The 25,445-nt window shown below is 40.0% G+C and overlaps 2 protein-coding genes across 2 annotated transcripts in view; one reads left to right on the top strand and one right to left on the bottom strand.

The window, feature by feature from the left end:
- LOC105492004 (lipoprotein(a)) overlaps positions 1-25,445 on the top strand; it is a 302,231-nt gene that overhangs the window by 17,196 nt on the left and 259,590 nt on the right. The gene's annotated exons all lie outside the window — the stretch shown is intronic.
- LOC105487509 (plasminogen) overlaps positions 1-25,445 on the bottom strand; it is a 50,828-nt gene that overhangs the window by 15,040 nt on the left and 10,343 nt on the right. The window contains exons 5-13 of the mRNA XM_011750967.2: positions 24,810-24,949; positions 23,007-23,127; positions 21,175-21,293; positions 19,474-19,636; positions 19,094-19,239; positions 15,440-15,599; positions 5,848-6,029; positions 5,184-5,332; positions 2,943-3,036 (exon numbers count right to left, since the gene is read on the bottom strand). Of these exons, the coding sequence (XP_011749269.2) occupies positions 2,943-3,036; positions 5,184-5,332; positions 5,848-6,029; positions 15,440-15,599; positions 19,094-19,239; positions 19,474-19,636; positions 21,175-21,293; positions 23,007-23,127; positions 24,810-24,949 (1,274 nt within the window). The remainder of the gene's footprint in view (positions 1-2,942; positions 3,037-5,183; positions 5,333-5,847; positions 6,030-15,439; positions 15,600-19,093; positions 19,240-19,473; positions 19,637-21,174; positions 21,294-23,006; positions 23,128-24,809; positions 24,950-25,445) is intronic.

Here is a 25,445-nt window from a genome sequence, read left to right on the forward strand (position 1 = left end):
TTATTCTGACTCCATGCAGTATGTTTAGAACACGATGTCATCCTTCCCATAATCATCATCATCACCATCACCATCTAAACCATGTAAAGTTTACTAAAAACCATAATTGTCATCACTGCTGAAAGGCAGAAAGTTTTCTTTTTCCATGTGAGTCTCTGTGTGTGCATGTGTGTGCGTGTGTGTATGTGATTGTATGTAGCAAGGATTACTGTCCTAAGTTGAAATGTTGCCTTCTCTCAGCCAGCTTCAGGACAGCTCCTCTGGGGAGCCTCCCATGACTAACTGACGGCCGTGGGGGTGACTTAAACACATGTGCCTTTATTCTTCTTTTCCTCTTCCCTGCCTTCTCTCTGCAGCCAGCCCACAAGGTCTCTGGAGGTAGGGACAGTGTCCCATCTTTGGTATCACCCACCAATGCCTACAACAGTGCAGGGGCTACAGAGGGTGTTAAAAAATGCTTCTCTGTTGTCTCCAGCCCTTCAAGGTCTTCAAAAATATAAATGTTAATATTATTAATAATTATTCATAAATTATTAATAACAACTGTAAGAGGAAATTCCTTCCCAACCAACCAGAGATTCTATGCTCTAGTGAATCTGGAACCTGGATTTTCCAAATAACTTTACATTTGCCATGGGCTGTTCTGAGAATCTGTCTGTGGAAGACTTTTTAAAAAAAGAAGCAAGGAGTAGAATGCAATCGTCTTCTCTAGTGCTGAGCTCAATTACTGCTAGTATGCCTTACATACAGTAGACATGCATCATTGTACTAAAAGAGTAACTACAGAAATAATGGTACCCTGCTCCTACTATTCAAAACAAAACTGAACGTTTCTATTTATTTTTACTTATTTATTATTTGTACTGTATATGTTGGTGGAAAGGAAATAGTTATTAAAATCATTCACCACCAGAGGTTCTAGCTTTCTCAAGTATGAGTCATGTCTGAATAAACCACATCCTTCTATGTGAAACAGTCCTCAGGATTTCCAAGTGTCTGATGGGAACCCTTCTCACCAGGCTTGGGGTTAACCTCACTTGTCTCACATCAAGGTAAGGTGGGGGACCTCACAGTCCTTTGGGAAAAATCTTGTTCCCATTCTTTTTTTTTTTATTATTATTATACTTTAAGTTCTAGGGTACATGTGCATAACGTGCAGGTTTGTTACATATGTATACTTGTGCCATGTTGGTGTGCTGCACCCATCAACTTGTCAGCACCCATCAACTCATCCTTTATTGTTCCCATTCTTCCTTCTTTCTCCAGTCTCTAAGAACCTGATTCTTGTACATCCTCAGTGTGGGTGAGGACACCAGAATTGCACCTGGGAAGCTATAGCACTTCCCTTCCATGGGAGTCAAAGGTGCATGAGTCCCAGGCACGGTAGCAGGGTCTGAGGCAAGAAAGTCAGTCTGGGCTCAACTTCAAGGCAGCCTGTCAAGGATAGAGAGCCCGGGCAGTGAGAGGCAGTGGCATGTACCAGATGGGGCCAGAAATGGAGAACTGGAACTGACCACATGGAGGGACTTTGAGGTAGAGGTGCCACCAAGATGCTTCTGCAGAACAGACAAAAGCACCCACTCGAGGAAAAAGTCAGCTATTAACTCACACTAAATCCAGAGAACACAATGCCACATTACAATAATACTGGCCAAGTAGAATCTTTCCTATCATCCTAACCCCTCCTTCCTCCCTCTTGCTCTCCCTAGGAGTGGCCCAAATGTGATGATGGGCAGTGTGGCTCTCATGGTCTTCATCACTGCCCTGTACCACCTCCCCAGGCAATCTTGGGATGCTGGTCTTCAGTGGACTTGGAGGCCAAGCTCCTTCCCCCAGCTCAAGGTCCCTCCACGTGGCAGACCCAACCACAAGCAACCAAGTTATGCATAGGAGAAGTCCAGGGTGGCTTTCTGTAACTAGGACAAATTGGTCAGCAGAATGTTAAATATGGGACAATTCCAAGTAGCTTCCTTTTTTTTTTTTTTCCAGAAATACCCATGGATTTGTTATTCTAATTGTTTAAGAACTAATGTCAACTCCCTTTCCCCTGATCCAAGCCTCATACTCCCAACAAAAGTCTCAGAGCAATGAGGAAGGAGCCCAACAAGCAGTCTGTAAGCTATGTCACTAATGTGACCTGTGAGTAGTAAACTTATGAGAAAGGCCATCTGGGGCTAAAGAGCTGCACTACCTTTCACTAATTCCTAGGATGGCCATCTGAGGTTTACAATGCGCATTACATGCTTACCTGTTTCCTGCTGTTTGTATTTTCTTTCTTACTTCTCCGTGGAAGGGGTACTTTTTTTTTTTTTTTGAGACAGAATCTCACTCTGTGGCCCAGGCTGGAGTGCACTGGTGCGATCTCGGCTCACTGCAAGCTCTGCCTCCTGAGTTCAGGCCATTCTCCTGCCTCAGCCTCCCGAGTAGCTGGAACTACAGGCACCCGCCACTACACCTGGCTAATTTTTTGTATTTTTGGTAGAGACGGGGTTTCACTGTGTTAGCCAGAATGGTCTTGATCTCCTGACCTCATGATCCGCCCACCTCGGCCTCCCAAAGTGCTGGGATTACAGGCGTGAGCCACCGCGCCTGGCCGGAAGGGGAAACTTTTTCATCCGAATGACTCTAAATGTTTCATGCATCCCACGCTAGACATGGCAGCACTCAGTGGGACCATCCTGAGGCTGACTAATTACCTCTAAGCTTGCTCTTTGGGAATTTTACATTTATTTTATTTATGTGTGTCTGGGGTGATGGGCAGGTGTTCCACTAACAAACGTGGGCAGTAGTAGGGCAGGTTCAAGATACCCGTGCGGAAGAGTGGGGTCTGGTGGAGAGGGCAGCCATCTCCCGAGAACCACTCCGCTCAGAAGCCCTTTTCCTTTTTTGTTGTAAATCCATGTTAAGGAAGCAGTTTCCTTACCAAAAAGAAGGCAACCTACCACACTGAGGGACATCACAGTAGTCGAAAAGTTTTCTTGGATTTGTCGTGTAGCACCAGGGACCACCTACATCACCATCAGGGTTACGGCAGTACTGAAAACAAGAAGGCATGTAAGCTCCAGCTCACATGGGGCAGGAGAGGGAGAAGGTGTTCTGAGGCTCGTACATTTCATGTCTATCCTTAGAAGACATAAGGGAGTGTTTCTTTTCCCTTCCTTCCTTTTTTCTTTTTCTTTTTTTTTTTTTTTTTTTTTGAGATGGAGTCTCGCTCTTGTTATCCAGGCTGGAGTGCTCAGTGGCACAATCTCAGCTCACTGCAACCTCCACCTCCTGGGTTCAAGCGATTCTTCTGCTTCAGCCTCCTGAGTAGCTGTAACTGCAAGTGCGCACCACCATGGCTGGCTAATTTTTGTGTGTGTGTATATATTTAGTAGAGACGAGGTTTCATCATTTTGGCCAGGCTAGTCTCGAACTCCTGACCTCAGGTGTTACACTCGCCTCAGCCTCCCAAAGTGTAGGGATTACAGGTGTGAACCACCACGTCCGGCCTCTTCTTCCTTCCTATTATTATTATTATTGTTATTGTATTTTTTTGGCGAAGTTATTTTTTGAATGCTCTAAAGCCGTCCGTCCTGTGCCCCTGTTCAAAAGGAGTCATGAGGCCACACCCCTGGACAGGGAGTGGTGACCCTGAGGGGTCTTTGGGGGCTGGGTCTCCCCTTCAGGAGCCTGACCCAGTGGAGGTCTTAGAGCCCCAGCACCGAAGGACAGTGGGACATCATTGATGTGCATTGTCCCTGGAGGGCACTGTGCTCTCCTGCCCGATGAAGCCTGTTTGCTGTTGATTCAGAAACATTTATTTCCATGCATTGTGCACCCTCTATGGGGCAAGACACAGAAAGGCAGTGTTGTCCTTCCCTTCATATGATACTGTGATAGAATAAGAAATGTGTATTTGGTCTCTGCCCTCCCAGTTCCTGACACAGAGCTCCTAAATCCCTTGGGAGTTCCTGAGTGAAGGGAACATCTTTTGTTCAAATGAAGCAACTCTTGGTGGGTTCCTGGATAGTCTTAGGATGGGGCTGGTTGCCAAGGGAACCAACCATGTGATCGGAGGGTTGGAACTGTTCAGCCCCCCACGTCCAACCTCCAGGGAGGGAAAAGGAGCTGAACGTGAGCTGGTCTCCAATGGCCAATGATGTATTCAACTGTGCCTCTGTAATGAAGCCTCCATAAAATCCCAGCAAGACTGCACTTGGAGAGCTTCTGGGTTGCTGAACACTTGGGGTACCAGGGGCTTGTGCACTGAAGAGGGCATGGAAGCTCTGAGCCCCTTCTCACATGCCTTGCCCCGTGCATCTCTTCTGTCTGTCTGTTCACTGGAATCCTTTGTAATATCTTTTATAATAAATGGGTAAATAAAAGTAACGTGTTCCCCTGAGTTCTCTGAGCCACTCCAGCAAAGTAATCAAACCCAAGGAGGGTCATGTAGAAAAACAGATTTTTATCCAGTTGGGCAGAAGTACAGGTCACAGCCTGGAACTTGGGACTGGCATCTGCAGTGGGGCAGTCCTGTGGGACTGAGCCTTAACTTACGGGATCTGACACTGTCTCCAGATACAGTGTCAGGACTGAGTTACATTGTAGGACACCCAGCTGGTATCTCCTGGAGACTTGTTTGGGGCGTGAGGAGAAATCACACCCATCTGGTGTGAGAAGTGTTATGTTGCATGGGTGTGACAGTGGGGGAACATAGACACTTTGGTTTTCCTTATATCTCAGTCTTCCCTATACACAGGCCCCAAAGTAAACCATCGCAGGGAATGCACGAGGCTAAGGGAAGTCCCATGGTGACCTGATGGCCCATCCAAATCTTTTCTAGAAAAATCTGACTTAAACTTCATAAAGGGCAACTTTGATTACCGGAGCCTAGCATACAAACACTAGAAACTAGAAACCGTGCCCAATAATGGAAACTTTAAAGAAATATCACTAAAGGGAAGAGGCCTGAGAACCCTCACATGCGTGGAGGTTTCCTGGCCTGTGCTGCTTGTACTTTCCATACTAAGGCCTATTATATTCTATCTTAGCCCCCTGATGCCTTTCCAATATTTTCTTCTGCCCCCTCTCCCAGCTTACAAAAAAGAGCAGTCCAGGCAGATTTTCTGTAATGCAGAACCAATTCTGTTTGCAAAGATTGGTGAGCAAAAGGCAAAAGAGTCCAAATCAAAGTGGCTTACGTTTTTTTCCAGACCTGCCCGTGGATTTGTCTCTGGAGTGAAAATGCGGTGGCTGTGGGGCTCCTGGGCAGCCCATTCCTGGCATGGTGTCCCAGTAACAGTGGTTGCCTTCTTGCCTCGGTATCCTTTCCCATTCCCAAACATACAGTCTGTACAGGGGGAAAAAATGGATGCTTATGAACAGCCGCATAGACCCAGGATGATATGGAATCAATACAGTCATGTCAGATTTCTCTAGGATGACAGAATCAGGGGCCACATTCCTCAGAAACTGCAGTGCTGAAGACTGCAATGAACACTGCCCACCTTAAGAAATTACTGGAGATGCTTATTGGCTTGGAAAGAATCACACATATGGCAGCATGATAGAATAGGAATTTGGACTGGGACACTGAGATAACCCATTTTAGAACAAGGTGAGTGGTTAAGTTGAGCACCCTGGAGGGTTTGCACCTGTCCTAAAGGCACAGCCCACTCACGTTGTGCCAAAAGTCACACCTCTGCCTCCTCGAGAGAGTGCACTGAGGCTTCCTTCCACATGGCCAGACCCTCTAAAAACATTTGATTTCCCATGTAGCATGGAAGGCTTCTGCATCAGTGGGATTTTCCATGGTTTTTCATCCCAGCATCCAAGTGTGTAGATGTCTAGCCACAGATTTCTTACCTTCCTCGGAAGGAGTCTCTGCATCTGGAAGTTGGGCAACAGGCGGAGGTGCTGCAACACTCCCTTCTGTTCCTGAGCATTTTTTCAGGTTGCAGTACTCCCACCTGACGCTGGGGTCCGTGGTAAAACACCAGGGACCTTTATCGGCATCTGGATTCCTGCAGTAGTTCATTGTCAGGCCACTGGAAATTCCAAAACAATAGAGGTCACAAGAGGTGGGAGAATATTCAGGGGCACCGAGCACCCTCTACGTTTTGTTCTAACAAAGTGTTAACAAGTGGCTCTGAAATAGGTGCAATAATGTTGTACCAAGCACAAATGGTCCTCAACTTCTGAACAACTGTGTACATTTCAAAGACAGATTTTAATTTTTATTTAAAAAATCAAAAGTAGGATATGCTCCATATTAAAAACTCAGATCATACGTAAATCTGTAAATAACAGGATCAGAATATCCTCCTCCCACCTTCTGCCAAATACATTTCTCAGGAATAACAGGTACAGATTTTAAAGTGTATATTTTATATTTTTATGCACATAAAAATGTATCTCTAACTGTTTAGCTCTCTGTATTTCTGTCTGTAAGACTATATTGTGACATGTGCATTGGAACTAAAATATATTTCTCCAGGGAGGAAATGACATCCAAGATGGTACCATTCCCGGGCCAGTCACCTTACTCTAAGTACTCACAGTGTAACTAAAGGGCTCTACTTTTACTATGAAAAACAACCATGAAAATAGTGTTACTGTCAATACCGTGTCAGGTGTGTCAAGTGGGTTTGTTTCTGCAAGACTTATCAAAGCCGCCCTGGGAAACTAGCTCCCAGGCAGGATGCCATTTCTTTAGGGTGGGTTCCTGGGCAGGACATCCTCTCCTGCTCTCAGTCCATCCTCTGCTGGCCACAGTCACTCCAGGTCTGAGGGAATGGGTGATGAGTTGACAGAACAGTGGGACTCAAGACATAAAGGGAGACTGCTGGGTAGACTATGGGATCTGAAGAGGTTGGGCAGCTACGGAGGAGTCCGAAAACAAGGGAGTAAGAGGCAAAGCAGGCGAGGACCCCGGGCTGGGAGGATCTTGGAGGATGTGCTCCCCTTCATGCCTCCCAAGAATGTTGCTCCAACCTCTCAGTATCCTCACATTCATGACCTGTGACTGTCTGAGAAAACGGGAAATGTATTATGTACCATGGGAATGCAACATTGTCTCTCTAGAGACTCTGCACATGTGATCTAGTCTCAAGCCCAGACACCCCATTTGAGGAAGCTCGTAGTCCAAGCAACTGAATGTGTTAAAAGGCTGAGCACTTGAAACAGATTTCCACTCTTTTCAATTGAAGTATACTTTTACATAGTGTGAAATGCACAGATTATTATTATTATTATTATTATTATTATACTTTATGTTCTAGGGTACATGTGCACAAAGTGCAGGTTTGTTACATATGTATATATGTGCCATGTTGGTGTGCTGCACCCATTAACTCGTTATTTACATTAGGTATATCTCCTAATGCTATCCCTCCCCCCTCCCTCCACTCCACAACAGGCCCCGGTGTGTGATGTTCCCCTTCCTTTGTCCGAGTGTTCTCATTGTTCAATTTCCACCTATGAGTGAGAACATGTGGTGTTTGGCTTTCTGTTCTTGTGATAGTTTGCTGAGAATGATGGTTTCCAGCTGCATCCGTGTCCCTACAAAGGACATGAACTCATCCTTTTTTATGGCTGCATAGTATTCCGTGGTGTATATGTGCCATATCTTCTTAATTCAGTCTGTCATTGATGGACATTTGGGTTGATTCCAAGTCTTCACTATTGTGAATAGTGCCGCAATAAACATATGTGGAAATGCACGGATCTTAAATGTCGTTTGGTGAGTTTTGATGATCACCTATACTTGTGTAACCCACACTCCCATATGATACAGAACACTTCCAATACTCTAGAAGCACCCTATGTCAAGGCTCATTCAATTCCTGCTACCCTCTTTCAACTGCCAGAGGGAAATACTATTGGTTTCTTTCACCAAAAATTCGTTTTGCCTCTCCTCAAACCTGATATAAATGGACTGACACAGAATATACAATTTTGTATCTGCCTTCTTTCCTTAATACAATATTTTTGAGTTCCATCCATCCTATTTGAGAGGGTCAGTCACTTCTTCATTTTAATTGCTTAATAATATTCCATTATGTGAATAGATCACAAATTATCGATTCATTTTCTCATTGATTGACATTGTAGTTGTTTACAGTGTGGGGTTATAAGAACTAGAGCTGCTGTGAATATTCTTGTAGATCTCTTTGTGGACTTCTGTTTTCATTTCCATGGGGTAAATATTCAGGAATAGAATTGCAGTTTTGTGGGGTAGACTCATATTTATTTAACTTTACAAAAAACCAGCAGATTGATTTCCAAAGTGGTTGTACCATTTTGTACTTTAACCAGCATGTGAGAGAGCTGCTCATCCTCACTCCACATCAGTGACAGCACTTATTGTTGTGTCTTCTTAATGATACCCATGGCCATTAAGTGTTGGTGACATCTCGTGATGGTTATAATTCTTATTTCTTTGATGGCTAAGATGTTGAGCATTTTTTCGGGTGCTTATTGTCCATCTGTCCATCATCCCCAGAGAAATTTCCTATTCAATTCTGTTGCCCATTTTAATTAGGTTGTTTGTCCTCTGAGTGGGAGAAACGTTTATACTCTAGGTACAAATCATTTGTCAGATATATGGATGGAGAGGATTTTTCTTCCAGTCTGCTACTTACCTATTAATTTTTTAACAATGACTTTTAATGAACATAATTTTCATTTTATGAAAGCCCAAATTACAATTTATTTTCTTTTAGCTCTAGTGTTTTCCGGGTCCTGCCTGAAAAAAATTTTGCCTTCCTCAAGTTTGTGAAAATATTATATATTTTCCTGGAATTGTTTTATTTCAGCTTAAGTTTTAGCTCTTACATTTAGATCTAGGAGCTTTTGCACATTAATTTGGGGTGGAAAGTAGAAGTTAAAATTTGTTTTTATTTTTGTTTTCCAGATGGATATCCAGTTGTTTCACAATGATTTTGGAAAAGATGTTTTTCCCTATTGAATTGCCTTGTCACCTACACAGAAACTAAATTTATCATGTATATGTGGATCTGTTGTTGGACCATCCATTTCTATATCTGTATACTTTTTTTTTTCCAGTACCATATATCTTGTTTACTGTGCCTTTATAAGTCTTTACCTTTGGGTAAGTAAGTCCTCCAACTTTTTTCTTCTCTTTAAATATTGTCCTGGTGATTCTAGCATATACATTGTCACATTAAAAAAAAAAAAAAGGGCCGGGCGCGGTGGCTCAAGCCTGTAATCCCAGCACTTTGGGAGGCCGAGGCGGGCGGATCACAAGGTCAGGAGATCGAGACCACAGTGAAACCCCGTCTCTACTAAAAATACAAAAAAAAATTAGCCGGGCGCGGTGGCGGGCGCCTGTAGTCCCAGCTACTCGGGAGGCTGAGGCAGGAGAATGGCGGGAACCCGGGAGACGGAGCTTGCAGTGAGCCGAGATCGCGCCACTGCACTCCAGCCTGGGCAACAGCGTGAGACTCCGTCTCAAAAAAAAAAAATAAATAAAATAAATAAATAAAAAAAAAGACTGCTGAGAATCTGCCTGGGTATGGGCTGAATCCAAAGATCAATTTGGTGAGAAGTGATATTGACTCTCTTAACATATAAGCATGATATATCTTTATTTAGATCTTTTAATTTCTTCCTTAACAATTGGGAATGGGCTGAATTCAAAGATGAATTTGGTGAGAAGTGATATTGACTCTTTTAATATATAAGCATGATATATCTTTATTTAGATCTTTTGATTTCTTCCTTAACAATATTTTTTAGTATGCAGTATATAGTTCTTGTGCATATTATGTTAAATGTATCACTAAATATTTTGTGGTTTTGATACTATTGTCAGTGATATTGCTCTGACATTTTTATTCTCCAGTTGATTATTGTCAATGTATAAAAATACAACTACTTTTAATATATTGACCATGTATATACTTATATGTTCTCCAATCTTGCAAAATTTAATTATTAGTCTTCAGGACTCTCTGCATTCATTAATTAAGCTTTTTGTGAATATAGGCTGTTTTACTTCTTCCTTTCCAAACTTTAGGCCCTTTCTTTCCTTCCTTTTTTTCTCTCTTTTTGTTTTGTTTTCAGGTCTTACGGCAATGGTTGTGACCAATGTAGTAAAATGCTGATTAGAAGTATTGAGAGCAAACATATTTTTCTTATTCCCAATCTTAGAGAGAAAACATTCATCTTTTGCCATTAAGTTGATGTTATCTAGAGGTCTTTTGTAGATGCCCTTGATCAAGTTAAAGAAGTTCCAGTCTATTCATAGTTTGCTGAGACATTTTATCATGGATGAGTGTTAAATTTTGCCACATTTTTCTTCTGCATCTATTGACATAATCATATGATTTATCACTTTTATTCTGTTAACGTGTTGGATTACATGGATTGTTTTGTAAATGTTAAGCCAGCCTTGGATTCTTGAAGAGAAGCATCACTTGTTTGGGATGTTCATCATATTAATGATTAAAATTTTGTTACATCTTTTTATGTTTATGTTCACAACACATAATGTGCTATAGTTTCTCACAATATCCTTGTCTACTTTTTTACAACTAGTTTTTTTTTCTCACAAATTGAGTTGAGAAGTGTTCCCTTCTCCTCTATTTTCCGTAACAGATTGTGAAGAATTGGATTTTTTTAAATAATAAAATTTCTAATGATGCCATCTGGGCTTAGAGTGTTTTCTGTGGGAAGTTTATTGATTTATTAATATATATTAACCTGTTAAAGATTATATACACATGTTGCCTTTAATAGATATCAGGTTGGTTAGCAATTCAGTTTATTCAGTGTCCAATTTGCTTATTTGTTTTTCTAAGGAATTAGTCCATATTATCTAGGTTATTGAATTTGTCAACATAAAGTTGCTCTCGATATTTGTTTATTAGCTTTAATATGTAAAGGATCCTATAGCAATGACTCTTCCCCTTTTTCACTCCTGATGTTGATGGTGGTGCTCCCTCCTTTGTTTGTCATCAGTTTAGGCAGAGTTTTATCAATCACATGGACCTTTGAAAAGAACCAACTTTCTGTTTCACGGATTTACTCAATTGTTTGTCTATATTCGTATACACTGGATTTCACTGATTTTCATTCTTTCTTTTCTTCCACTTACCTTGGATCTCACTTGCTTCTGCTTTTCTAGATTTTTAAATTTTCTTAAATCAACAGTTCTCAAAGTTTTTGGTCTTAGGACCCCTTTAACTCTTAAAAAGTATTGGGAATTCTAAAGAGCTTTCATTTAGTAATATATACTATGAATATTTATTGCATCCAAAACTAAAAATGCTTTTAAACATAATAGACAATCACACATTTTATTAGCCATCAGAGAGATAATGTGATCAAACATTATGTAGCCTCTGGGAAACTCTACTGTACACTTATCAGGAAATGAAAGTGAAATGGTAAATAAAATCTTTTTTCTTTAAATTTTAAAGTGTTTTAACCTCATAGACTGTTTCTGAAGGGATCTCAAGAGACTTCTGCAGGTTTCTCCAGACCATACTTTGAGAAATGCTATCTTAAGTCATTGATTTTTACATGTTCCTATTTTCTACTCAAAGCATTTAAAGTTATAAAACCCTAAAAACATTTGCTGCATCATGCAAGGTTTGATATATTGTATTTCTACTATTATTCAGTTCAAAACTTTTCTAAATTCCTTGGTGATTTCTTCTTTGAATTATGAAGTATTTGGAAATGTGTGGTTTCATTTTCAAATATTTGATAATTTCCCAATTTTTTTGTTATTTATATCTCATTTAATTCTGTTTTGCTCAGAAAACAGACTCTATCATTTTAATTCTTTTAAATCTATTGAGACTTGCTATAAGGCCACACATATGGTATATGTTGGTGAATCCTCCATGCATACTTGAACGTGTATTCTGCAGTTTGGCGTAGTGTTAAATAGGTTGACAATTTCCTTTAAAACATATATATTCTTTCTGATTTTTTGTGTATTTTTTCTATTATATTTTGTTTGAGAAGATGTATAATCATACGGAGAGAGACATTAGGATATCTCCAACTCTAATTGTGGGCTTATCTGTTCATCTCTTTAGTGCTGCCAGTTTTTGCTTCATATATCAGAAGGGCTCCTATGAGAGTACAACCCATAAGTCTTAAGGAATAAACCTTTTTTTACTTAAGAAATAACTTTTTCATCTTGGTGTTATTTCTTGTAGATTACTTTGGGATTAACATTCCACTCCAGCTTTCTTCTGATTCTTATTTTCATGATACATCATTTTCCACACTGTTTTTTGAGCTAGCTCTTTACAATTAAAGAGCATGTATGGTAAAAAGAACATAATTGGGCTTTGCATTTTATTCCGCTTAACAATCTCTGCCTTTTATGTGCAATGTTTAATCCCTTTATATTTCATATAGTTAGGAGTATATTAAATATACTTTCAGTTCAGTTTAAGTCTACCATAATGCTATGTATTTTCTCTCTTTGCCATATCTTCTTCATTCTTTTTTCTTTCTTTCTGTCCTTTTGGATAAATGGAATATTCTTATTATTATCTATTCCTCTAAGTTTAAATTTTTTTAGTTGCTCTAGGATTTACAATAACCCTTTTTAACTTACCACCTTCTACCATTTGTTTATATTATGTAACTTCATGGATAATGTAATAAACTTAGAACAGTATACTTCCATTTATCTCCTACATTATTTATGTGACTATTTAAAAATTTTTTACTTTTACATACGTTAAAATAGCAATACATTGCTATCATTTTACTTCAAGTAGTCTATTATTATCTTTTTGTTTGTTTGTTTGTTTTGAGTCTCGCTCTGTCGCCCAGGCTGGAGTGCAATGGCACGATCTCAGCTCACTGCACATCTGCCTCCTGGGTTCAAGCGATTCTTCTGCCTCAGCCTCCTGAGTAGCTGGGATTACAGGCATGCACCACCATGCCCGGCTAATTTTTTATTTTTAGTAGAGATGGGATTTTACCATGTTGGTCAGGCTGGTCTTGAACTCCTGACCTCATGATCTGCCCAAATCGGCCTCCCATCAATTATCTTTTAAATAAATTAAGGCATTAAATATAAATATTTTACATTTGCCATTTCCAGGGTTCTTCATTGCTTAGTATAAAGTTCCCATCAGGCACTACTTTTCTTCTACCAAAATAGATTGCTAGAACATCTTTTATTATATAAGCCTAGTAATGAAATATTCTCTTAGTGTTTTTTTTATTTGCTGGGGGGAGGCAGAATATGTATTTATATAACATTCATTTTCAAGGGATATTTTTGCTGAATATAACATTCTATGTTAATCCTTTTTATTTTTTTTTTCTATCACTTTAAAGTTGTTATCTGATTGCTTCTGACCAGCATAGTTTCTGACGAGAAGGCATCAGTCATTTTTACCACTATTCTTCTGTGTAAACATATGTGTTCTTCTTCTGGCTTCTAATAAGATTTTTCTTGTTGCTTGAAGTGTGTTTTCTGTCCTAATATCTCTTTTCTCTCTTGTGACTTGCTTTACACATATATGAAATCTTTTGATATTTTTGATATTTTTACAGGTACTCTTGAGGCTCTGTTTCTTTATTTTTTCAGTCTTTGTATGTGTGTACTGCAGTTTGTATCACTTCTATTGAATTATTTTCTAGTTAACTTTTTCTTCTGTAATGTCTAACCTGATGGTAAGTCTATCCAGTAAATTTTGCACTAAACATGTATATTTTTTAGTTATTCAATTTCCTTTTGGCTATTTTATAATTTTCCTCTGTTGATATTATCCATTTGTTTCTTCCATGTTCATGTTTTCTTTAAATCCTTGAACACAATTATGATATGTATATTTCAAATCTTCTTGCCAATGTCTTCATTTCTGGGTCTGTTTGTATTGAGTGCTTTTTCTCCTGGTTATGGACCACACTGTCTGGTAAAGTTATAAATTTAGGTCACACATTGTGGATGCCACATAACTGAGCAACTTGATTTTGTTGTTTGCCTCTAAAGAGGGTTGAATTTTCTTCTGACAATCAATTAACTTATTTGGAGATCATGCTGATTTTTTTAGACTTGCTTTTCAGCTTTACTATACTCTTTCTGGAGTGGACTTTATTATAGGAATACACTTAATCCTACTTCCAAACTATGGCTTTATGTGGTGACTACCAAATGCCCAAGATATTCAGCGAGGTCTGTCCTCTGACTGGTCAGAACTCAGATATCCCCAGTGCTATGTGAGCTCTGGCATCTCCATTGAACTCACTGTTCCCCTGCGGTTTTTCTTTCCCCAGCAGCTGTTCTTTATCCTACTTTCTCTCTGGAACCTCTCCCTGTGCATATGCAGCTTTCTATGTAGCCAAAGACTTGAGGACTTTTCTATGGACATTCCTGGAGCTCCTTTCCTCCACAAATCCTTTCATGTTATTACTTAGCTTAGAAAATCTCAGTTGTTTTAGTAATCCCAAACTCCAGTCTCCCTCCTCAGTTCAGCAAGACTGTGGTGGTCGGCTTGGGCTTCATCTCCTTGTTCTTCAGCCCAGGAGGGGTCTCCAGGAACAAAGCCGAGGGTATTATGGGGTTGATTTCATTTGATTCCCTTTCTAAATTATCTCAGTTTATCTGTTTTCCAATATGTAAAAACAGTTTTTTCGATATATTGTATACTCATTTATGGAAGAAAGGCTGTCCTTGTTAGACCTGGTTTTCTGTTAATCTAACAGCCTCTTTTGCTTTTCAGCATCTGTGTATCCTGCTTTTGTTCTTCATCTCCCAGCAACCCATATCCTTTCAGACCACTGGGTGCTCAGGACCCACTGTGTTTATACAGATCAGAATATATATATATTTTTATGCTATATATATTCTAATATACACACACATATATGTGTACATATATACACACACATATGATATACAAGTATATCATAAGTATATACAAGTATACATATACAAGTATATACAAGTATATGATATACATATATGTGTGTATATGCACACATATGTATACATGTATATGTGTACATATATTCATACTTATATAAAGTATATAAAGTATACATACTTGTGACCCAAGACAAAAATAGCAAATTCAACCTTCATTTCAGGGGTTGGAGGTTAAAATGATAGATTTCTATGGTAGAAATATTGCACTGTTATTTAGTGGGCATTGTGGAATGGTACTGTTTCTAAGCATTTGCTCATATGCACTCCTGAGTTTTCAATTAATGTGACCTCATCACCTGCAGATATCCTCCTGCTTCCATAAAACTACTCAGGAAATATAGCCAGCCTAAAATTTCTCTTCTCTCAGGCCCTTTCTTCAAAAGCAAGGTTCTTGAGACATTTTTCTACACATTCTGGGTCTAAGAGAAATTTGGTCCTAGGAAGTTGGCTTGAAGCATGAAGCATGGCTCTTTTAACAGAAATTTCATTTGGCTGATGCCCCTCTTACAGTAAAAATCAAAGACATACGCATTTGGGAAGTTTTCTGGGGTCTTCTCATGCCAGTGTGGTGTCATAGATGACCAAGACTGACACTTCTTTCCTGTGGTGGTGGTGGAGGATGTGCCTCGGTAGCTCTGCCCATCACCATGGTAGCACTCCTGGACCACAGGAGTAAGCTCAGGTGGTGCTGAAATTAAAATAAAAGAAATCAAGCTTAACAATTACTGAGAAAAAAAGAAGCGTGAAGCAATTTATGACAAAAACAGTACAGTAGCCTCTGAGAATTATGACTGTTCTCTTTTCTGTATTAGCAGACAGATTAACATAAAAAATAGATTTATAGCATTTTAGAACATTAATAAGTTCTTAGTAATATTTCATTTAAAACCTGGGTGGGAAAGAACAGACAGAGTACTTAAAATTGGAAACTGCACTTATGTGCAAGCTCTTTTTTATGGATCTCTACTGAGTGTTCATGAGAACACGAGGGCAGATGAGAGGAGGATGCATTAGGCAGTGCAGACTGTGAATGGTGAGTGGCTGTCAGTCGGGGGCAGACATGAAACCTTTGCACATTTCTCTAGATCCTTCCCCAAACAAAGCCAAAGACCAAAGCTTCTGGGTGATAGGGCAGGAGATGGCCCTGCGTCTAGGACTGCAGGCAAAGATCCACAGCTTCTCAGAGATTGGTGGAGCCAAAAATCTTATTCCCTTGGAGAAGTTACAGGGAATCCTCTTGTGCCCAACATCCTGCATTGCAATGAAACAGAAGCCTACTACTCTTTCTTTCCAAACCCACCACAGGTACAAGTTTCATCAGAAGGAGGCAAAAGAACACTGAAAAATCACTGCTTTCAAAGCCAAGCTGTGCTCAACTGGCCTAAGAGGGAGGTAGGCCAGGGAGATAAGTATTCTCCTATGTCCACCAAAAAGTGAGCACTCAGTAACAAGAAACAGCCCAGTGTCAGTGGGGTTAGATTATGTGTATGAAGATATCTCCTCTGTAGTGCAGGCATGCAGTGACTGCTGAAATCTGGAGAAAACTCTTCAGCACCCCAGGCCCCACTCTAAGCAAAAGATAGAAGCAGCACATCACTGGAGGAATTTATATCTGTTTTGCACTTAAGGTAAAGCTAGCAATCCCAAATCCCAAATTCAGTTAAACTAGTGACTACATTGACTCAATTATCCACAACATATATTTGCAAGAGAAGGGTGTCCGTTTCAAAGTATAAATAATATTTACTGTAACCTCTACTGTTCTTCTATTTATAATGTCTGGTGTTTGATTAAAGAATTACAAGACACACCAAAAACCCAAGGGAGGAAAAAGCCACTGTTGAATAATAAAGCAATCCAGAGAAGTCAGACTTACAGAAGATGCCATCTGGAAGCTATCAGATTGGGATTGTGTGATACCTACGTTAATATGTTAAACGATCTTGTCGTAATGGTGGACAATATGCATGGATAGGTAGAGATTTTCAGCAAAGAGATGGAAACTATAGAAAAGAGTAACATGAAAATGCTAGAAAAAAAAGTCACAACATCAGAGATGAAGAATTCTTTCAGTGGGCTAAGGAGATGACTAGACACAAGTGACAAAATAATCCATAAACTTGGAAATAGTTACTAGAACTTATCCAAACCAACACACAAAGAGAGAAAAAGAGTTACTGAAAAAAAAAAAGGAGAACAAGCTTACAAGATTTATGAAACATGAATGTTCTAACATGAGGGTACTTAGAGTCCCAAAAGGAAAATACAGAGAGAGAAAAGTGAAAAAAGAAACATTTGAACATATAATGGCTATGAATTTTACAAGGACAATGAAAATTGACAATCTAGGCTGGGCACAGTTGCTCACACCTGTACTGTCAGCACTTTGGGAGGCCAAAGTGATGGATCGTCTGAGGTCAGAGTTTGAGACCAGCCCGGCCAACATGGCAAAACTCTGTCTCTACCAAAAATACAAAAATTAGCTGGGCCTGGTGGCACATGCCTGTAATCCCAGCTACTCAGGAGGCTGAAGCAGGAGAATCACTTGAACCTGGGAGGTGGAGGTTGCAGTGAGCCAAGATTGCGCCACTGCACTCCAGCCTGGGTGACAGAGTGAGGCTCCATCTCAAAAAAAAAAAGAAAAGAAAAAAATCAACAATTTATAAATCTAGGAACTCAGAATATCTCAAGCAGATTAAACACAAAGAAATTCGTAATAGACACATCATAGTCAAACTGTTGAATAACAAAGATGAGTAAATCTTAAAGGTAGTCAGAGAAAAATGACCTATTGAAAACATAGGAACAAAGATCAGATTTCCAGTCAAACTATTTAAAACAGAAGATAATGGAACATCATCATTAAAGCGTTGCAAGGAATGAAACTCTCAACTCAGTATCTATGTTCAGCAAAATTACTTTTAAAAACTGAAGGCAAAATACTTTTTCAGACACTGAAAATCTGAAAGACTTCAACAGTAGCAGACCTGTGCTACAAAAAATGCTAAAGGTTGTTTTTCACAGAAAGAATCTGACACCAGATGGAAATTGAGATCTACCCCAAAAGATGATAAGCACCAGAAATGTAAAATAAATAAAGAAAGAAAATATTTAAAATAGTTTTATTCTTAATCACTTTAAAACACAACTATTAGGGCAAAAATAGTGTTAATATATTGTGAGATCTATGACATAGTAGAAGTAAGCTTCTATTACAAAGAGTGATAGTGTAGCATTTTGGGAGGGTGGAAGTAGAATTGCAATGATGTAAGGTTTTTGTATGTCAAGTAGAATTATATCATTTGAAGGTGGAATGTGAAAAGTCAAAAATGTATATTACATTGTAGAAAATACTAAAACCATTAAAAATTAATGTAATAAGTAAGTAGTGGAGATAAACTCAATCTGAATGAAGGCAGAAAAAGATGAAAAAAGGAACAAAGTTTAAATGGGACAAAAAGAAATAACTAACTTGATGGTAGATATAAATTCAACTCTATTAACAATTGCATTAATGCAAATGGTTTGAACATCTCAATTTAAAAGCTGAGATAAATTTAAAAGAGATACAAATTTAAAAGATATATCATACAAATACTAGTGAAAATAGAGCTGTAAGACTGTATTTATATCACCATAAAGAGAGTTCAGAACTTCAGAAGAAGGAATATTCCCAGAGATAAGAAGAAACATTACATAATGATAAAGGAGTCCTTTCATCAAGAAGACATAACAATCCTAAATAAATATGTGCCTAACAACAGAGCTTCAAAATATAGAAAACAGAGTTACGATCTAAAAGAGAAATAGACTAATTAACAGTTAAAGTTGGACACATCACCATTCATCCTCAGTAGTCAATGAAGGAGGAGACAATCAGTAAGGATACAGAAGAACACCAGCAACCAACTTCACCTAAATGACCTTGAGGGAACATCCCACCCAACAACCACAGAAGACACATTCTTTTCAAGAACACATGAAACATTCACCGAGATGACTATATCCTGAACCGTAAGACAAACCTCAACAAATCTAAAATAACTGAAATCATATAGGGCACGCTCTCTGACCACAATAGCATTAAACTAACAAAGCTACTGTATATTGTGATGACGCCACTGGTGTACAAAAATAAGGAGAGCACTTGGGCCCTCGCTGAGCTCTCATACCCTTGCTTACCTGTGGGATCCAATGGTTCCGTGGATACTGGGGAGGACTCACAGGACGGTATCTTACAGTACTCCCACCGCACTTGGCTGTTGGTTGTATAGCACCATGGGGCCTTTTCTCCATCAGGATTGCGGCAGTAGTTTTCATCCAAATTTCTGAAAAAGAAGTGGTTGTGAGTTTAGTTTTCCAAAAAAAAAAGTCTGGGGAACCACACTTTGAGAACAACTGTTATGGGAAAAAACGTGCTAAAGTTCATTTCCTTTACTTATGACTAGATCAGTTTTTCTTCGAGAATACTTTATCCTGCATTCCTATAGTAACTAAAACTAAGGCAAAGTCAATGGGATTTCACATTCCATAGCAGCAGAATGAGACTGGAGAGGACTTACTTGCAGGGAAAGTTTTCTGGTGTCCTGTTATGTGTGTGAGGGGTCTGTGCACTCCAGCGCTGACAGGTGTGCCCAGACACGGTAACAGCCACATCCCCACGATAGTTTTCACCTGTTCCCTTCAGACACTGGTAGGTGGGACCAGAAGATGGTGGAGGTGTTGCTTGAATGGGAAAAATAAATTACAATGAATAATTTTTTTCTTTTTGAGACAGACTCTCACTCTGTTGCCCAGACTGGAGTCAGTGGCACGATCTCAGCTCACTGCAAACTCCACCTCCCAGGTTCAAGTCTTTCTCCTGCCTCAGACTCCCAAGTAGCTCAGACTATAGGAGAGTGTCACCATGCCTGGCTAATTTTTTTGTATTTTTAGTAGAGGTGGGGTTTCACCATATTGGCCAAGCTGGTCTTGAACTCCTGACCTCGTGATCTGCCTGCCTCTGCCTCCCAAAGTGCTGGGATTACAGGCATGAGCCACCATGCCCAGCCCTACAATGAATAATTTTAAAATAGAGAACGCACAGATGGATGTTAAGGAGGATGGCTGCAGGGTGCTCTGGCCTGCTTGTCTTCTCCTCAGCCTCTCTTGGAATTTGGCACTTGAAAATTGTTTCATGTTTTCCGAAGAAATAAATTTAGTAGCATCTATGCCTGTGAGACCCTTTCATGAGGAACTCCTTCAGGGAAAGACACTTGGGTAGATGCTTCTTTCTATGTTCTCTTTGCTCAGTTCTTCCTACCTGGTAAGTATCAACACATGTCACCTTCCACCCTGAATTCTCACATACACCAAAGGTCCACTCTATTTCCTGAAGAATAAATTATTCACTGAGTAGACATGACTGAATGGCACCCAACATTCCATAAAAGCCAAACAACAGGGAAAGAGTCCATGGAAAGAAGGCAAAAAACACCTCCAAGGAAAAGTGTGTGCATCCAGAAATCAAGACATTCTTGAGGAAAAAAAGAAGATGACAAAAAGAGAAACAGAAAAGAAGAGAAATTGATATTCACACAAAGGGAGAATGCCTGAGGAACTTCCGCTTTCGAAGGACACGTGTCAGAGGAAAGGAGGGGAGGCCAACCCTCACTGAACCCTTTTTAACCTTTCATGCCTGTCTTTGTCTTAGTGTGTAATCCTTTGCTTCAAATTCTCAGAGAGGAAAATATGATAAAATTGTTTACTCCACATCATTTCTACTAGGTCTGCCATTTCATCTTCTCCTCCTGAACTCTTCCCCACCCCCACCCCTCACCCTCTGCTCCCCAAGTTGGAAAAACTAGACACCCACAGACCTGAACATTGTAAACAAAGACACTCTTTGTTTACAAAACAACTATTAGAACTCTGGTTAAAATGAAATTCATGTGTCAGAGAGCATGGGTCTGATTTCATTTTAGCACAGAGAAAAGTAGAATAGGACGAACAACACCCAAAGCCTACATTTCAGTGAACTTCTGAGGTGGAAGTTTCAGATGCAAAGAAAGAAAAATATGATAAATGGACACTCTGATCAATCACCTACAGTAACCAATAACCATAATTGTTTTAAACCAGCAATAAAATAAAGACCAATAACATCCCATAGGACTCGTAGGTCACTTTTCAGAGGCTGCACTCAGGCACTGACACGTGTTTTCTTCTGATTTCAAGAACAGGGCAGGTCAGAATCCTGGAATCTGGGTGTGCACCATACTCACTGCAGCGGGGGATGTCACAAAGTTCCCAGCGCTTGTTGGGGTCGGTGGTGAAACACCAAGGCCGTGGCTCCCCATCGGGGTTACGACAGTAATTCTTCTTCAGGTTCTTGTTTGGAAATCTGAATGGACAAGAAATGTTTTAGTAGCATGGAACATTTACGTTCATGGATGAGACTCTTTTTCAAGAGCAAACATTGAGCACCTGCTGTGTGCTAGGCACAGTCGGGCACGGAGGAGGTAATTGGATGAAGGCTGTGTTCAGAGACGGCAACTAGGAAACAAGGCTGGCCCCGTATTCTAAGGACTTTCTTTTTCTGTTTTGTTTTTAGAGACAAGGTCCCACTTATTGCCCAGGCTTGCCTTGAACTCCTTGAACTAACTCAAGCAATCCTCCCGCTTCTGCCCTTTAAGTAACTAGGACTACAGGCATGTGCCACCATGCCCAGCTGCCAAGCACTGTTTTGCTAACAGTTTACATGTGTAAAAATCACTCAACAGAATCAGTGACTTTATCATTTTGGCTATCTGGAAAACTGATGTAAGCAAACTCCAGTTATTCAACCACAAATAATAGCAGTCTTTAAAATGCAAAGTGCTCCCTGACTAAAGATACTCATCTAGTACCTAATAGAGCCAAGAAATGGGCATCTTCATAGCTTAAAGGAATGGTCCTTCTGATCTACCAGGCTCTGCTCCCACCAGCCTTGAAGCTTAGAAAAACCAAGAGGAGAAGCTGTGCTCCTGCAAGGGTCTCACCATGCAGTATGGGCTGGATCCTTCCTCAGTGGGGCCCAGTGGCTAGGGCTGTTGGATGCACTCCATGCCTGGTGGCCCTCTGCACTTATTCATTCCCTCTCTGAGATTGTAAATGCTTACTAGGATGGAAAGAGGAGCCAGCAGTGGCTTAAGCAATCCTCTTCTCCTGGTTTCCTGGAAGTGACTTTACCCAGTTTTGGACCCTTAGGCCTTTCCTGTATTTCTCCTTTGAAGGAAAATGGCAGCTGCTGTGTTTTAAGCTAGCGATTTGGAGTGGGAGGTGTACAAATTCAGTAGAGCTGCTTTCCACAGTGGAATCTGTGGCTCAACCTCATTTCTGCTTTCTTGAAAGCCCTGGTATGGCCCTGTAGTCATTATAGAAGGAAGAGAAAGACCAGAAGCGACTGTGGAATGGGAGGTGTTTTCCAGCACAATGAATGTGAAATAGAATACTCACACAACCTTATTCTTGGAACCATCATGACTTTCTAGAGCAAGAAGCTTATTGTCATTCTAAATTCATGGTCCCCTTAGAGAATCTGATGGAAGTTATGAATCCTCATTCCAGAAAAATGCACTGATGTAAATACACATAAAACATCAGGGATTCACAAATCCATGATATCTGCTCATAGGTCAAAGATTAGGAGACTTGAATCTCATTGGTACGAAGGGAAAAGAAAGACAAGGAGTAAAGAGAAAAGAAAAATATTTGGGAAATACACCAGCAACATGTGTGTGTGTATTTCTCAAGACAGATGTTAATGTATTCATACCCACATTAGTGTTTGAATGTGTGTGTGCATCAGCTGAGGATCTGGTTATTAAGCAAATCAGATTCAGAGGGTGTGACATTCTGGATTTCCAACAAATTCTCAGAAAACATCCCTGCTGCTGACCCATGGACCACATTTTGAGCAGCAAGAATGCGTATTTCACTTGCAGTCTTGTGGGAGGATGTTAGCTTTGCATCAGGCGTTCACTTCTTGAGGAATGCTAAAATATCTAAATAACAGCAAATGTCTGATAGAGCTGCAGAGACTTAAACGTGGAATGTTTTTCCCAGTGAGACTTACTTGGAAGGAATGTATCCGTGAGCGTGTGGGCTCTGAGAGTCCCAGGCCTGGCATTCCAGTCCAGACATGGTCTTGGAAATTTTGCCATCATAATTTTCTCCACTGCAATGCATACATTCATCTGGACAGAGTGGGAAGGAAGGACAGAGAGGAAGAAGAAAACTGAAATGGATGAAGCAAAATAGACAGTAAAAACCAGAATCCTACTCACTTAAGTGCGACTTGCCCCTCATTCTGATGTAATTCACAACAGGCACTTGGCAATAAAATTGGCAATAAGGATTCAGGATTTTCTAACATAATCCAAATGTCATTTTCCTTTTAAACCGTAGCATTCACATATTTTAGTCAATACCCCCTCAACTATTGTATTCGTGACCAAACGCAGAATTTCCATGATGCCATGTCCTTAAACCAGGATGCACAGGCCAGTGGGGAGCCAGGGGTGCATATATTCTCAGGAGTCTACATTTTCCATTAGGAGTTTTCAATATTTGGCATCTTCATTTCAATAATGATCTTTACAACTTTGTATGAAATTATTCTGATCATTCCATTGACTGCTGAATGAGCTGGCACCTTCTCAGGGTTTTAGTCTGGAGTTTTTATTTATGCTTATGACCTCATGGAGAACAATATTCACCTGAAGTGACAGCGCTTCTCTTTTTATATTGTTGAGAAGCATGATTGGCTCTTTTTTGCAAAATTATTTGCAAACTTAAACTTTGATTCAGAATTATTGAAGTAACATGGTGAGGCAGAGTAATATGTGACTTAAATTTTATGGAGTACTAAGGAAAACAGGGGCAGACTTAATATAAAAGTGATGCATTGGTGGCACTTAAGGGCAAGTACCTATGACATGGTGTACAAATAAAGGACCCCCGTGATTCAAGTAGGTGGAAGTGATGTTGGAACTGAGTTATCACACAGCACCACATCCACACTGTCACACAAATCTCACCTTTATTCATTTCCTTTTGCACTAACAAATGTAGCCAGAAATGTGAAATGAAGACAGTTTTTTCAGTAGGATTTTTAAAAATTTTTTTAGCATTGACCTTTGAGGTGCACTATTAAATTGGTCAGTCCATGAAAATAATGGATTGCTGATTTGAAAACTGGTTCCTTGTTTAGCTTCAGCAAAACAGCAAAGTTTACCGCATCAAATGTGTATTGTTTATTTGATTTTTATTGATTTTGTTGTTTTAACTACTTAATTGCAAATCTGTCTTGGGGTTAACACTCTGTAAGAGTTTTAAGCATAAGAAGTTTGTACTTAGAGTTTAGATTTAGTTTTATATTTGTACATGTTGATACAGTATTTTAATAAAAATAATTCAGGTTGACTGGGCATGGTGGCTCACGCCTGTAATCCCAGCATTTTGGGATGCTGAGGCAGGCAGATCACCTGAGGTCGAGAGTTCAAGACCAGCCTGACCAACATGGAGAAGCCCTGTCTCTACTAAAAATACAAAATTAGCCAGACTTGGTGGCACATGCCTGTAATCCCAGCTACTTGGGAGGCTGAGGTAAGAGAATCGCTTGAACCTGGAGGCGGAGGTTGTGGTGAGCCGAGATCGCAGCATTGCACTCCAGCCTGGGCAACAAGAGCAAAACTCTGTCTCAGAAAAAAAAAAATTTCAGGCTAATTCTGGGGGTCTGAACAAAGTTTAGCTCCTTTCTGAGAGGTGAATACATTACTCAATTATTAATAATATCCTTGTGGGAAGGGGCTTGGCAACAAATTATTTTACAGGGTGAAGGGCAGAAATGAAAACATTTTCTAGAGCCACTCCTGACCTTCACACTCGGGAATGTCGCAGTAGTCAAATCTCTTTTCTGGATCAGTAGTGTAGCACCAGGGCCCCTGCCCATCGTTGTCTGGGTTCCTGCAGTAGTTCTCCTCCAGTCCCTCTGAAGGGTGTGTAGCAGGTGAGAATCTGGGGAGGATGGAAAAGAAGCACTTAGACTATGTTCTAAAAATCAGCTTGCTATTAGCAAGGCAGAAGGAGACACTCTTGATTCCCATCTGAGATTGTCATCCAAATGCATTTCAGCTGGGTGCTGCAGCATTTGCGTGGCCAGATTTTCAATTTCTCTATTGATAGGCTGCTTCTGGCACAGTAGCTAATATTACCATTGCTACTGTGACAGCCAAGGCTTAGACAGAGAGTCAAGGTATTTTTATTGCACAGTCAGGAGAAATATAAAGGCCTCAAAAGCCTGCCATGGTCTTAATTCATTCCAAACACCTGCTTTTGTCAGTTACCTTTCTCCCTGTAAAAATTCTCGTAGTTAATGCCGTTTTGTCCATGTGAACTATGTGCCAGGAATTCCACTGACATCTTTCTACACATTCTCTCTTTTAGTCCTAATAACAAAAACCATTTGAGGAAGGTGTTATTATCCCTGTTTTACAGAAGAGAAGACTGAGTG

This window comes from Macaca nemestrina, chromosome 5 (genome assembly GCF_043159975.1).
Source record: "Macaca nemestrina isolate mMacNem1 chromosome 5, mMacNem.hap1, whole genome shotgun sequence".
In the NCBI taxonomy this organism is placed as follows: domain Eukaryota; kingdom Metazoa; phylum Chordata; class Mammalia; order Primates; family Cercopithecidae; genus Macaca; species Macaca nemestrina.